General features: G+C 38.5%; 1 protein-coding gene across 1 annotated transcript in view; it reads right to left on the reverse strand.

Annotated features, from left to right (window-relative positions):
• The window catches only part of LOC146331617 (guanine nucleotide-binding protein G(i) subunit alpha-2-like), a 73530-nt gene that overhangs the window by 8309 nt on the left and 50445 nt on the right, over positions 1-14776 (reverse strand). Inside the window, exons 2-4 of the mRNA XM_084733573.1 lie at positions 12170-12212; positions 6975-7116; positions 2916-3076 (exon numbers count right to left, since the gene is read on the reverse strand). Coding sequence (XP_084589699.1) covers positions 2916-3076; positions 6975-7116; positions 12170-12212 — 346 coding nt within the window. The remainder of the gene's footprint in view (positions 1-2915; positions 3077-6974; positions 7117-12169; positions 12213-14776) is intronic.

A 14776-nucleotide genomic window follows, 5' to 3' on the forward strand; every position in this document is an offset into this window, starting at 1 on the left:
TGGAGCTGTGGTATTGAGGTCCTGCCAATCATACATTTCAAGACACTGTGCAACATAATTCAAATTTGCAAAAACAATCCACATCACAGCATCATTTATATACCACATATAAAACAAAATTTTAGACCAAAAACGAATAGAGCCCCTGAAAATCACACAAATGTGACCCTTTAAATTAACATCCTTCACATGTGAGATTGAACCTAAAAACTCTGGACTTGGCTGCATATAAAAGTGGTAAATCAAATGTACAATAGAATAAATAAAAACTATAGACAATACTTCATGAAGTAAAGTGCTACATTTAATTGCTCCTACTCAAATAGTGATCAATAAATAAAACAGAAAATATAAACATATGTGCTGCCCATTCCTGGCAGGCAGTGTCTCTTCCAAGTAGTAGCTGTACTGCCCTTTGGGAATTTTGAGTTTTGACCCTTTGGTTTTGCTGTAGCTGGTAAATGTGAAGTACTGAAGACAGAGTAAGCAACTTTTGGTTTGTTTCCGTGGAACAGAAAAATGTCATGCCTAAAAGTATGAGTTGTTTTATGCTAAGCACGTGAAGTAAAATGGATCAGTTAGTTAAGATAATATACCACCATCGCAATGCTAATTTCCGTTAGTGTGTGAATTAGAATTCCTATTATGTGTTAGCATCGAGCTAAAAGACTAAACACTAGTTACGTACATACAAAAATAGATTCAGCAATAAAAAAAAATCAAGTCAGGAAACCTTAAAAAAATAATCCCAATACTTAAGAGAAGAATTTTTTTCTCCTAACCCCTATTATATACATCAATGGTTTGAGTAGACTACACACAGAAACCTGAAGAACCAAGTTTCAGGGCTGCATCTCCTTGGCTTTTTTTCTGCATATCAAAAGCTTTGAGGAGACAATACATTTTTCATTGAGAAAAACAACTTTGCACACAGCAAATGGAGGCAGCAGCAGAAGCACATGGGTTACTGCGAGGCATGGGTGTAAAATTAAAAAACAGAATTCGCTTTGGTACTGTAGTTGTAACTTTTTTTCATGTGCTGTCATGTATGAAAATGAACACTGTAAATGGACATCTTTACTATAAAGCAATTATTTGAACAGCATTTGTAGGAATGACTCTATCCAAAGCTTTTTGATCCGTACAAGTGGTTTCCACTGTAATGGCAGCAGGATCCATTATTCTCAGAGTGTACAGTACATGTACCCTTTCTATCAAACCAGTGAGGGAGAAGAGAGAGGTCTCTGTTAATGTGAGCTGTGCCATCGCTCTCTCTTCCTTCCTTCCTCTGGCTCTCAGCAGGTGCTCAGACATGGATTACGGTCTAGTGCCAGACTCATTTAGTCCTCTCTTATAGCAACTGACTCTCTCAGCGTCCTACAAAGCCATGATGAAATGCTCCACATTGCCCAATCTGCCAGTGACTAAATGCGAGGCCACGTTAGCTGTGCGCTTCCAGGTCGGCTCGGCTCTAACGAGAGCAGCGGAGCAGAGATGGAGAAGTTATGATTATACCGGCCAACACAAACACAGAACAATATCACTCCCCCTGGAAGTTAAATACTGCCTCAACTGCAAAGCAATCATTTGTGAAACACTTAACACTCCCCTGACACTTTGCAGCACGTTCTGGAGGTGTCATGGTATTATTAGAGGCCTTGTGTATTAAACAGAAAGAGTGCAGTTAGTTCCAGATGCAGGTTGCAGACAGCTGCTGCTGAACAAAGGCTGAGGCTCTCTGTTTTCTCTGGACGCCGATTTCAGAACAGCAGCGCATCCCTGAGGGTCAGAGTGATAGCCACCTCTAACCTCCTACCAGCGGCCTCTCACAATTACCTCATGCTCCCCCTGTTATTATACCAGAACATTATAACAATGTGGCCAACAAATGGAGGACTCAGAGATGAGGGCAATTGAGGTAATTAAGACCTGAAGAGAGAGGCTGAGGTTGCTGAGTTGTTGCAGATAAGCAGCATGATTGGTCTTAAAAGTGAAAGGCACTGGTTAAACAAAACCAAAATGTCTTCACTATTAATAACTATAGCTGCTCTCTATGGGGGGCTTCTCCACATCAAGTCATGTGAAGCAGAGAAATGTAGTGTGGTGCAATACTAACAATATGAGAAATAATGAATCCAGCACAAAGGAAACTTTAAAAACTCCAACAGCAGAGAGGGTTTGGTGTTGGTGTGTTGGTAGATTAGGTGACAAACAAGGATATTTGGGCTGCATGGCCAACTTGTCATGTTAGAACTAGTTGGTATGTTGGTAGGTATTTGAAAAGATAATCTTAAAGGGATAGTTCAGGTTATTTGAAGTAGGGTTGTATGAGGTACTTATCGATAGTCAGTGAATTATCTACAATAGATGGTGTCCGACACGCCTCCAGTTTGGAGAAGCAGGAGGGGTCCCAGTTTTGGAAGCTAAGCAATATACTACTGTGGCCAGGGTTAGCAGCAAAATGTGTTTTAACCACCAAAAAAAAATCAACACCAATTTAAGTGTACACTATATTCGGATATTTTTTCAGCATTTTAACTTGCGTTCAGGCAGCGTTTTCCATGGGGAAACCATTTTTATATACAGTATATGTCAAATATTGTTCTCTCCAAACCAAGCAGGCTCCATTGGAGATATCAGTCATTTTACCTTGCAAAACACAGAGGATGCTGCTCTAACACTGCCTCAGTCTTTTAGTTTGTTTGTGTCATTGTGTGCCTTTCAGGTTTTAAAAGGATCCCCCAAAGTAACACAATAACACAACTAACAGATTGAAGCAGTAGTAGAGCAGTAACTCTTGTTTTCTGTGAGGTAAAATTGCTGATTTCGCTTATTGAGTTTGGTTGGTTTGGAGAGACATTTTATTTTGAAACATAATAAAGCTTGATATTATTTTATGTCATTGTGGCACTCACTAGGCAGCAGAGTCATTGAGCTGGTACTCTCGGGCCCGTGTGAAGCAGCTCTGGACGCCACCGTCAGCCCACAGTCGCTGGATGACGTTGGACAGGTCTTCTGGCAGGATGCCCTGCTCCTCTGCTGCTGCTGACAGGGCAAACAGTTGGCGGGCATCATCCTGACAAGAAAAGACAGAAACACACTCACAATTAGATAGAGTAGGCCTCTTAAAAAGGATATTATATTTATTAACCCTCATCATTTTTCGTCAGTAGTCAAAGCTGATAAGCATTGCTTTATTTAGGACTGGGTAGTATTCCATTTATATTCTAATGGCAAGGCCAAGTGATGGTGGTCCTGAATGTATTTTATTACTAAAAATATATGATACTGAGAATTCAGAATTGTGGTGAAAGTACTTATAATGAAAAATACAATTACATATTTCATTGATGGTGAATTTTAATTTAAAGTGTATGATTTTTAACTTTTTGCAGCTTGTACTGTGTATCATGTATACGGCATTGTTCTCATCACAAGCTTCAAGGCTAACTGCGACAGAGGCTTTACTGGAAATGCAACCAGCAGAAACAAGGAAAACAAACACAAACAGAGCAGACTCTCACTGGACTAGAACCTTTCTGCCTTAACTTGCCTGGCCAACATAAACCAGATATGTTGATTGGTTGTCAGCCAGCTATTTGCCAACATACAAACCGCAGCTTGCTGTTGTTATGGATACAGTGTGTGCTTGTGGTAATTGGTGCTTTTTCAAAAAATCTAAATCTGCTTTACGTCTAAGTTGCAGATAAGAGCTACAACCAATGGAAATTGCTGCTTCCATAATGGAAAGAAAAACATTTTTTTTCCGGCCATGGTTATGTAATATGAAGTCACTCCATATAAGTATAATTTGACATGTTTTATGGCTAACTGTAAGGAGATATGCTTTCATGACCAATCGGCTTGTACCAGAGGGAAGCGAAGAAACAGAGAAGTAAACCAAAGAGTGAGGAATAGTATGACCAGAAATTATGTTTCAATCATTGCCCTAATGGGCCATCACAAAGTCATTTACCATAAAACTTTGCACTGTAATCAATCCATCTATTAAGATGCAATGGCCTGGAAAAAACAGATGCACCAAATGGAAGACAGTACATTAATGTTTGCATCAATATTTGAAGTATTTACATGCCTTTATTACCCAAAGATACCTGTGTTAAGTGAGGAGAAAGGCGTCCACTGAAATTCTCAAAAGTTTTAATTTAGTCTTGCCTCGGAAAGAACCCTTTGTCATACTCTGGCACTTATAAGTGTTAGTGTTTGAGATTATAGATAGTGGTTGACTGACACAACTACATATGGGGTGTCCTGGTTATAAAAAAAAAAGTTCCTTTAACAACAAGGACTGTTCACTTTTCTATGCATTTTAGGGGGACTGGTGAAAATGGTGAAAATTGTTGATACGCGTTTTTAAAGTAATTATCAAAGTAGTCGACAGTTAATTTAAGAGTTGACAACTAATCAATGACTCGACTAATGATTGGAACTCTATTTTCAGTACTTAAACCATTTGAGCTACAAGTTAGCCATCTGAACAGGAGCTGGAACATGTTGCCTCCAGGCAGCAGACTTGTATGCAAACAAACAACGGTAGAGCAGTTGCAGCTGTACACATTGGGACCATGAGAAGGACACTGTCCACAGCTTACATCACCATTATCACTCCGCTCTGACCCTTTGTGTTTGACAAAAGTGACCTAAACTTTTGATGTTATCTAGTAAGAGCAGACTTTCATGTATTAGCTAACCATTGTCTGGCCCTCCATCTCAGCTGTAGGTTACAAGAATTAAGAAGCTTTTCACTGCGCACCATGTGGTAGTAATTCAAATCAATTAACATGGACACCAGGAGAACAGAATGCACCAGAGCTCATACTTAGTCTCCCCTTGACCAACACAAATAATAGGCCTTCAGTTAACCTGAAGGGTAATAGTTGCAATCAAGTTGTGAGCAATGTACTTCTGAAGCTGGAGTTCACAATTTTGGTCTGTTTGCACAAACAAAAGTTTAAAGTTTAACATCCTACAGATCCCACTTTTTAAAAATAACTTCATAAGGTGCAGAGAGAGTCTAGATAGGTGAAGAAGCTCATCTCATCTTATTTAGAATTAAAATTGTTTTATGATACTGTCAAGAAAATGTCTGCAGCTCTGATATGAAACTAATCAATACACACCGAATAAAAATCCACCATGACATATGTACATGGCATTGGCAGAAATACGCACTGAACAAAATACTATTTGGTTACCAAAAAGTTTGTAACAAACAATGGAAGCAACTTGTTCGTTATGTAAGGACTTCAGGCACATGCTGATTTCAGAATATTTCAGAGTGCTGACTGTGTTCCTTCTGGCTGTGAGACAAATATTGTCTTTTTAATTGAAATCTGTGAAATGTTCCAGGATACTCAAAGCTCTCTGTGGGCCACTACAGCGGGGGGGAAGGCGAAACTCAAATAAACTCATTCACGAAACACTGTAATGTGTCCAGCAGAACCTGTCATGTGGAGCGAGATACCTTGACAGAGCCAATCCTGACATACAGCAGGCAACAAAAATACTCTTTCCACATAAAACCATGTTTATCCAGCTCCACTGGAATGAAGGTCACCCAAAAGAGTGAAATTTGGAAAGAATTCAAGTATCAAAGATGCAAAGAAATTGTAAAGTAAGGATTATCAGAGTCAGAAAAAAATTAATTTTTTATAAACAATAAATTTGATTGCCTGCATCGTAGAATGGATGTTTTAGCCACATGCTTCACACGACACGCTGCTGCTTTACTTATTCCAATGCAGCACAATTGGGAGTTTACAGATCAGCTATGTCATATTTCCTGATGTTGTATTTACAAACTTGGAAACATGCAAGAAAAACATGTGAGCTGAAATATGTACATTAAGTTGAACTGCTGTACTGTGTAAAAGGTATGATAACATAGCTGTCTCCTTTTCTCTACAAATCTGCCTTTGATGTAGGAGTCGACAGACTGATTCATCCTCTATAACTACATTCTGTGAGAATAGAATATATGAATCACATTTGCAAGACAATGGGTTCATAGAAAAAGGAGTCATCATTTTATCCTCTCATGAGTAATGCCTGAATTTTATTTATGTGATCCTATCATCTCCCTGGGTGGTGCCCCATTTGAAAGACAGTTCTTTACTCTCTAACAGAATACACAAACACAAGGAGAGATAGAAAATACATGGCACTGCTGGAGTCCATCTCAAGCATCTGCTACCAAGACTTGATTTCCATGTAGAAACTGTCACACCACACTCGAATGAAATTCTTGAGCTCCATGATTCCTGCAGCCTAAAATCCTGAAGGCTGAATATGGGTGGTAAGGATGGAGGCAGAGTGGATTGTTTGGTGGTGATTAAGTACAGATGATATCACTGAACTGGGTGCAACCATATTACACCATACTTCACAGGTTCCCAGAAGATTTTGTTACTACCTTTGACTGTGTTCTATTATTAAAAGGTGCTATATATAAGAACTGGTCACCTGTTGAATTCATACTCCAAACAAACAGATGGCAGCATATCACCAGACTAACCACTTACTGCCGCTAACTGTAGCTGTTGTTAGCTCAGTTAGCTGTGCAGCTAGTGGTCCTATTAGTTAACTCAAGTCTGCACGGACTGAGAGCTCCGAGCATTAGGGGAGTGTTGGTGTTTACCATACACCAGTAGCACAGGAGTTTTGGATGCAGAGAGGAGGAGAAACCAAGATGGCTTTATTGAGTTTTATTTTGTTTCTGTCAAGTGGAATTAAGTGTGTTTTATGAAGATTTAACAGGCCAATTAAGCTAGTCTTAGTTGGGTAAAAGAGAGAAACATGAATTCAGAATGTGTATAGTTGTATTTTTCTGTTTAATAATGAAAAAGGAACATTTCTGCAACAATGATGCCATCTTTTCTGTATTTCAAACATCCTTTCCCTGCAGAGGGTGAGGACTTGCTAACAGTTGCATGTTTTTATTTTGAGATACCTACCGCTCTAGTAGGTTCCTCATAGTCGATCTTGAGGTTAGCCATGGCTTTGATGATGGCCATAATGGACTGGATTGTGTTGCTGTAGACAACTGCTCTGTACTGCTTACATTCGTCTTCTGAGTATCCATCCTCGTGGATAATCCTGGTGACAGAGAGCAGGTGGAGGGAGGGCAAGAGAGAAAATATTAGTACATAAATTAAGTTGCAATTACAACGTGACAATAGAACATCACAACTTTATGACGTATTATTACATACAACATACAATGGTGTAAAAAGGTGTTTGTTGATGGTAATGCCCTGGCTGTTGCCTCTCATGCAACCTAAGAGGAAGATTGTTTGTACTACTACGGCATTCTTCATGTAAAAAAAAGAAAGAAAAAGAAATTCATTCAATCTTTTTATTCTCTGGTAATCATCTCCTAGAGGCTAGAACAGACCATCAATCAAAGATAACGCTACCCTGGGAACCAGACAAATCAGCTGAGCTCATGTTTTCATTTGCTCTGGCAGATCAGGTTTGTGGATTAATCTGGCGATGCCAGGATAAGATAATGCAGTAAATGATGGTAATTTGTGTAGTACAGATCCAAATATTGTATCATCTACCATAAAAATGCATCATTTGCATATGACAGATTGATATATATTTAGGAATAACTGGGAAAGTCATTTGCGATTGAAGAAGTTCTAACTTCATTGTGTCCCCCAGTCCACACCTCTGAAATCAAACTTACACCCTTGTAGAGAAGATACATCTGGTATATGTTTTGCTTGTTTATTATTGGGCCACAGCTGCTAAAAACTATCTCACTAAATATTACCTCCCATAGTGTAACAGCTGTCTCTAATTTATTACAGTACATCTGATCACATATTTTATGTTCAACTGATACTTCATTAGATCTATCAAAGATGGTCCAGCATGTATTTGGACACAAATCACTACTGGGTTGCAGTACTGGGAAAATTCAGCTGTTTTTGTATTGCTCAGCTAGAGGACACTAAAACAAATATTTACTTGCTTTTGGAGCAGTCGAAAGAGACGGAGAGAATGAGGCATGTGGTTGAAAAAGCATGAGGCTGAGACAGAGGCTGCTGGGCTGGAAACCAAACAGAACCATCTCCCTTGGCCTGTCACAGCCCAGAGACCAGAGTCACACAGCCAGGATGCTCATTGGTTGTGTGATGTGCTGAATGGGACCTCATTAAAATGCAAGTGAGCCCACAGTGAAACACTATGAGTCACAGCCAAGAGGACTGAAAGCCCACAGTGTTTCCCCTTCATCCAAACAATACTTGTGCTAATTTCATAAAATCATTTTTGACTGACTTCATTGTGAAGCACTTTGCAACAGTCGGTTAGAAAACATTATTTAAATTATTCCATGGCAATCTAACATTATAGGTGGGCACAAGGGTACAAAATGTGTTATCTCACTCTATGCATTTAAAGAAATTGCTTTCTGCACTTGTATGCCTTGTTTAAAAGCAAAATTTACTTGAATATATGTAGCAACTCCTTCAATATATAACTGTGAGATCAATTGTTAACACATCTATAACAAAGCTCATAACCCCACAAAGCATAATCTTGTAGCAAATCTTTTTTAATAATAGAAAACAGACTTTGTAATCTGCAACTGAATCTGGATTTGTGTCAAAATACAGCAACATGTTAATCTGTCTGATTTTTGGATTTTCATGGAACAAGACTGGGAGTTTTAGAGCTGTGTAAACCGATGAATTATTTAACACTTGAAGTGAATTTTACTCATCTGGCAACCAATTATGGAAAACAGTATGACCAGGGCTTGACAGTAATAGTTTCCAGGTTGCCATTGGCAACCATTTTGAGAAACTGGCAGCCAATTCTTGGCCCGTGGTTGTCACCAGTGGCAATCACTTTTTTAACACACAAAAATAGGGACAGCAAGCAGCAACACATGTACCCCAAAATACATATATATTTTTTAAATTATTTCTTGCATTAATAACATTTAAATATTGTTACAGTCTAAACCAGACATGTCTGCATGTGTGTTGGTGTATAAAAACAGAGCACTGTGTTGATGAGGATGCTCGTGGCCTGTAAGGCTAATGCTATAGGTGCCTGTGTTAAAAATAAGTAGTACCTCTAGTATCAACTAATGTTTACTGTATTGATTCTCAAAAGCACTGTATTGTGACACACGTAAAGATTTGTGGCAGTGGTTCATTTTGTGTTAAACCCCCAACTGCTAGTTTTGATTGCATAAAGAGAAAATTTTTTCTTACTCAGATTTTATGCATATGGTGGTGCGTTTTTTATACTATGTCAGTTTTCCTAAAATTAGGTTTAAAAAATAATTTACTGTACCTTGCGTACAGTATCTATATATAGATATATATTGCAATATACAGAATTGTATCCACAGTATTGTGATATATATTCTGTCACCAGATTGCCAATACATGGCCGTAGTATCAACCAGGGGGACATCTTCAATACATCTGTAAAACAGGATTACATTGAAATCCCATCATTGCGTCTGTCACAATTTTGCAAGTAGAATTAGTGGCAAAGGAATTATTCTAAAGAAATTCAAAACTAGATTAAATGAAACCCCATCAGTAGTACTTCAGTTTCATGTGACTCTGATTTTTTTTTTTTAAAGCATCATTATCTTTGTGTGAAAACTGTTAATATGAAAATCCCACACATAGTATATCTGGAATCTATCATTTGTCCAGTTTCCAAAAAAAGACAACCAAAGAGAAATCTAGACTCTAGTCTGGGACTGAGGGGTTACATTTGAGTCAGTTATGTTTGTTCTCTATTTTTAGGCAGCCAAAAGAATTCACTCCTACTCCTCTATGAGCCAAGAGAAGACAGTGGCGTTGTTCTCTTTTTACTTCACTGTCAGTTAAAAGGGCTCGATAGACCTTTTTGGAGACACTTATGTTTTGTATGATGTGTGCTTTTGTTAATGACATATCAAAAGCAAAAGCATCAAGCGTGTAGGTGTCCATGTGAGAGGATTTTAGAGAAGCATGTATCAGAGAGAATTGTCAAACTGCTTCAGTCAGTGCAGCAACACTAAACAGGGACGCCGGGAACTTTCACTCATACGCATCAGCTGTGGAAATGCATATTCAGCACCATCTTCTCAACCCTTGTTTTAAGGACAAGTAGGGAGGGCTTCAGTGGGACTGACGAGAGAGAAATTTCACAGCCGGGAAACCTGCAGTTTCATTTATTCGTCAGAACACAGTAATCAGAGCCTTGGCTATACTGAAAAACAAAAACTAGTGTTTGTACTCCCCCTCACTCATATCTCTTCATTTATCTTTTGAGACTGTTTGAAAACACATTTTTTCAAAAAATTGTTACTTTGCCAGTTGCCATATTAGCTTGTACATGTTAGGTTTTTTTCTTCAATTGAAAAGCTAGAAACTTGTAAAAATTATTTGTCCCAAAGTGAGTTTTACGTATTCCATTTCATCTTCATGACGTGAGGCTGTTGCAGTTTTCCCAACAAGATTTTAGTTTGAAAAACATCCTTACACAATCAGTTTAAACCCACAGCTGGAACAGGAACAATCAGCAAACCAAAAGATGCTGCTTACATTGTGACATGACTCATTGTTTCCCTAAAATCCTCCTCGACTAAGTTTTAGAGTTTTAAGGTTTTTTTTATATAAGTTTTTAGGGAATTATTTAAACCCTACTGCTGGAAGGAGGAAGAATGAGAAAAACCAAAAGACATGGTTTACATGGTCACATGACCCACCGCCTCTTGAAACTTTCTGATGTTGTGTACTTGTGTAACTATTTCTGGTCAGCATTTAAATGACAGTTGCAAACGAAATTGAAATGCTTTTTCCAGTTTCTTGCTTTCATTTATTCAGAATGTAATCTTGCTGTATGCAAGAGTATTAAATTTGACACATAGTGCAGATGTCACAAGACATGTGCAGTACGTGGACTCCACAATCAATTTGATCAGTCATTAAACAATTGTTTTTCTCCTCCATACAACTGCCTTGTGATAAATGTTCATTGATCATTGCCTGTTAATGGCTTATTTCAAGTCTCTTGGCTCTGGGCCAAGGAGTGCCATGTTAAACTGGGCCAAACTCTTTACAATTAATCAGCTGGCTGGAAGATTACATTTATCAGAGGGGGGACATTTCCATATACAACATCAGAGGAAGATAGAGCTCGCCTGTGTGTGTTTGTGTGTGTCTGTCCCTGACAGAGCAGAAAAGGTTTCTTAATTAATGCTGCACAAAATGCCAAAAAAGAAAAAAACATACTGTGTAGTGGGTTAGTTAGCAGGAATGACCATTTTTGCACCACAATTTTCATTTTCACAGAAAATTATTAAATGAAAAATCATGTAGTGCTCAAATATGAAACAAATATTCCACTCCCATGAGGCCATGAGGGAAGAAATATGGCTCATAATATGACTCAGTTATGCTGCTTCTTCATTTAAACTTTTTCAACTTTGAGCAGCATAATTGACTGTTCAGCACAATTTAAAAAATTAATTCAAAATGAATAAATAAATTGCATAAATGCATTAATTCCATTCAACCATTTTGATTTTCTTCCTTGAGCTTGAATTGACTCCACTCAGCTGATATGACAACAGAACTGCTGACAGGTCTCACTCAGCTTCTAGCTGCTGTTCTTGTGACACATGCTGCTCATCTGTGTTACTGTGACACATCCTTCTTTATGTTCCTTTAAGTTTAGTGATAGTTAAGGCTGAAAGATCACATGAGATTTTACAATACTGAATATCAGATCGATATTACAAGTGTGTATTATTAACAAAATTATTTTTTTTAAATAATAGTTATCATTAATAATGGTATATCACAACATCCCTAACAGGAACATGAGAGCAAACCCCAACATGGTTTTATGTTGTGTGAACACTACATAGCAAGGACCAAGGAGATTCAAACCCTATTATATGATATGATATTTTGTTGTGAGGTTTGTTGTGTTTCACACTTGCTTTGATACCCACATAGGAATGAGCTGCTGTAATTCTTCAGTTCATGTTTATATGCAGTACATACAGATCTTCAAACAAGTGTGACCTATGTTAAAAATTTCCTAATGCATCTACTTGAACTGTTAAAACATTCATTTGTCAGAAATGATGAGAGGAAAAGCAAAACAATGAGCAGTCACTCACTTCATCTGCTTCACAATGGTGCTCTTCCCCGACTCTCCAGCACCTGCAGAGAGAACAAAAACAGGCAGAGGTTAAAAATATACTCCCGTTAGCTGAGAAATGTAAACAGGGAGCCAGCAGCGAGGCCGTCTCACATCTGGACCTGTGTCTTGCTCCCCTCCCTTTACCTCCCAGCTCTGACTGCAACAAATCTCAGCTCTCATTTCATCCTGGAGCAGCTCCTGTTCTCTCTCACTGTAGACCTAAGGGGACTCTGCCCTTCTGGTTATAACTGAGTCTCCTCTATCAATTCAAATGGTAATGCAGGGGTGTCTTTATTTCTCAGTGGAAACATCCCGACCACTCTCAAGTTCTATGGGAACAAAAACCACCTGCTGTCCTATTCCTCTCTTCTTATTTCGAGACAAGTCACTTTATCATGGTTAACATTTTAATGGAAATGTCTTGCACTGACAGGATATGGGCTTTTCTTATCCACTGCTATGTTTATTCTAACAGCCTGAGGCAACCAGAGAGAGCTCATCTGCCACAAGGAATCTAACACTACACGCGCACGCGCGCACACACACACACACCCAGGGGTGCCTGTCAGTGCACTTTCCACTCGTACTCGCCCGGGGTGAAGTCTTTCTGGGATGACCCTCAAAATACACTACTACACAGCATGCAGCACGCACATGCACAGTGAAGCCCCTGGCTAGGAATGGGCCAAGATAGTTTCCACAGACAGCTGTCAGCTCCTACTCCTCTGTGGTTTATGAGCTCAGACTGGCTAATGGAGCAGAATGTGCTGTTTGCAATGAAATAAAGACAGTTTTAACAAATATCCAGAAGATTTTGACGGTCTCAAAGTATGCTAAAGTCTGAATACGTGACCAGAAATATAACAAAACCAAAAAGGGTGTATCCAGGTGTTTGACTGTAAATTACACTCATGTGAAAGTGATTTTACAAACACATTGTGACATTCTCCATTTCAAATCCACCTCATAGTTCTTAAGTCCCCACTCTGCCCACCAAGCAATTTGCAAATCACACTGTGATGAAGCGCTCATCCATCTGCTGTACAGTCTGTGGGCCATATTGTTAAGCAGGAGGAAAGTGAAGAAAGAAATGCTTCCTAGCTGCATACCTTGAGCGTGAATTGAAAAACTGTAAACAGATTCCCTGCTGATGAAAATGGGAAATAACTAAGAGGCAGAATGATTCAATGGAAATAGGCAGCGAACAGTTATTTTGTCAGAATGCAGATGGAATACTTAGTCATGAACAAATCATATTTGCCATTACAGGCAAATGTTGTTCTGTTTAGGCTGCTTAAGTTAAAAAAAAAACAATATTAGTTCACACTTACTCTGAAATATGGTATCTGTTAGAACAACCTCTTAGGGTTTTAGCTCTAATTTAGGAAACAAATAAATCATAATTTTACATTCAACTGAAAAAGAGCCACGCAGTAAAAGAGATATGAGACATGACTTTGTCCCTGGAGACTCTGTGGCTCAACCGCAGACTCACGAATCCGGAGCTAAACTGTCAGAACTTTCTAGACCTGTGAGTTTATGAGTCTGACCAACCAGGGCAGAGCCTCTTTTTCACCACACACATGCGCAGCAAGCACATGCGCTACTGAAAGTAGTAAACATGCCCTTTGGAGTTTGTCCAGCGAACCTGAAGCTGCGAACAGTTAGACATGAGCAGTGAAGTTTGGCACAGAGCTTGGGTGCCACTGCTGCTTTGATTAACAAATAGGTAGCGGCTCTCTTTACTGTACAATACAAATACACTTAACCTCCTGGCAGATGTTGTATATTCTCACTTTTCAAGCATGTACATGCAGAATCTGCCTGGAATTCAAATGATTTGACTGTAAGATACAGTCTGATCCTCATTACACATGGCTTTAATGTGGGAGGACCACACTACAATATGTAAGAAAGAACAACTAATTAAAACAGTGGAAAACTGTTTTTTTCCTTTGAAACATTTTTTTCAGCCAAGTACTCCCAGACCAATAAGAAAATATCTGGTAGGAAAAAATAAAGAGGTGCAATGCAGATCTGCACAGTCAGTGTCAGCTGGTTGTTCTTCCTGATACTTTCCTGATCTATTTCACTTCTTTCTTCATGTTTTTAGCTGCTACATTTCAATCACAAATGCAATTTTATTTATTTTTTTGTTGTCACTGAATTAAAAAAATGCCTTCCTGCTTAAAGTGAATGTGTTTGTGTTTTATGATTTCTTCTTATGTAAAGATTTATGGCAGCTGACAGTTTGTTACTTAATGACTGCATTCATATTGGGAATATTGAATATAAAATGTGGTTTAATATTATAATATAACTATTTTAGGAATTATGTATGACTAATATTTTGTAAATCTCACATACCCCCTAAGTACCCTTAAGTTCCCCAATTAGAGAAACACTGAATTATTAGTGTATAAAATGTGGTTTTATACCCCAAAAAGATAAACAATAGATTGCTGCTGCAGTAATCTTCATTGTTAGTACTTCAGTGACCACAATATACATACACATACGCAGAGGAAAGTCCTGCACTGTACTGTTTCACTTTAATATTTCATACTTGCCAGCTGGCAGTAAA

The sequence above is a fragment of the Lutjanus erythropterus genome, chromosome 2 (genome assembly GCF_056507025.1).
Source record: "Lutjanus erythropterus isolate fLutEry1 chromosome 2, fLutEry1.hap2, whole genome shotgun sequence".
NCBI lineage: Eukaryota > Metazoa > Chordata > Actinopteri > Lutjaniformes > Lutjanidae > Lutjanus > Lutjanus erythropterus.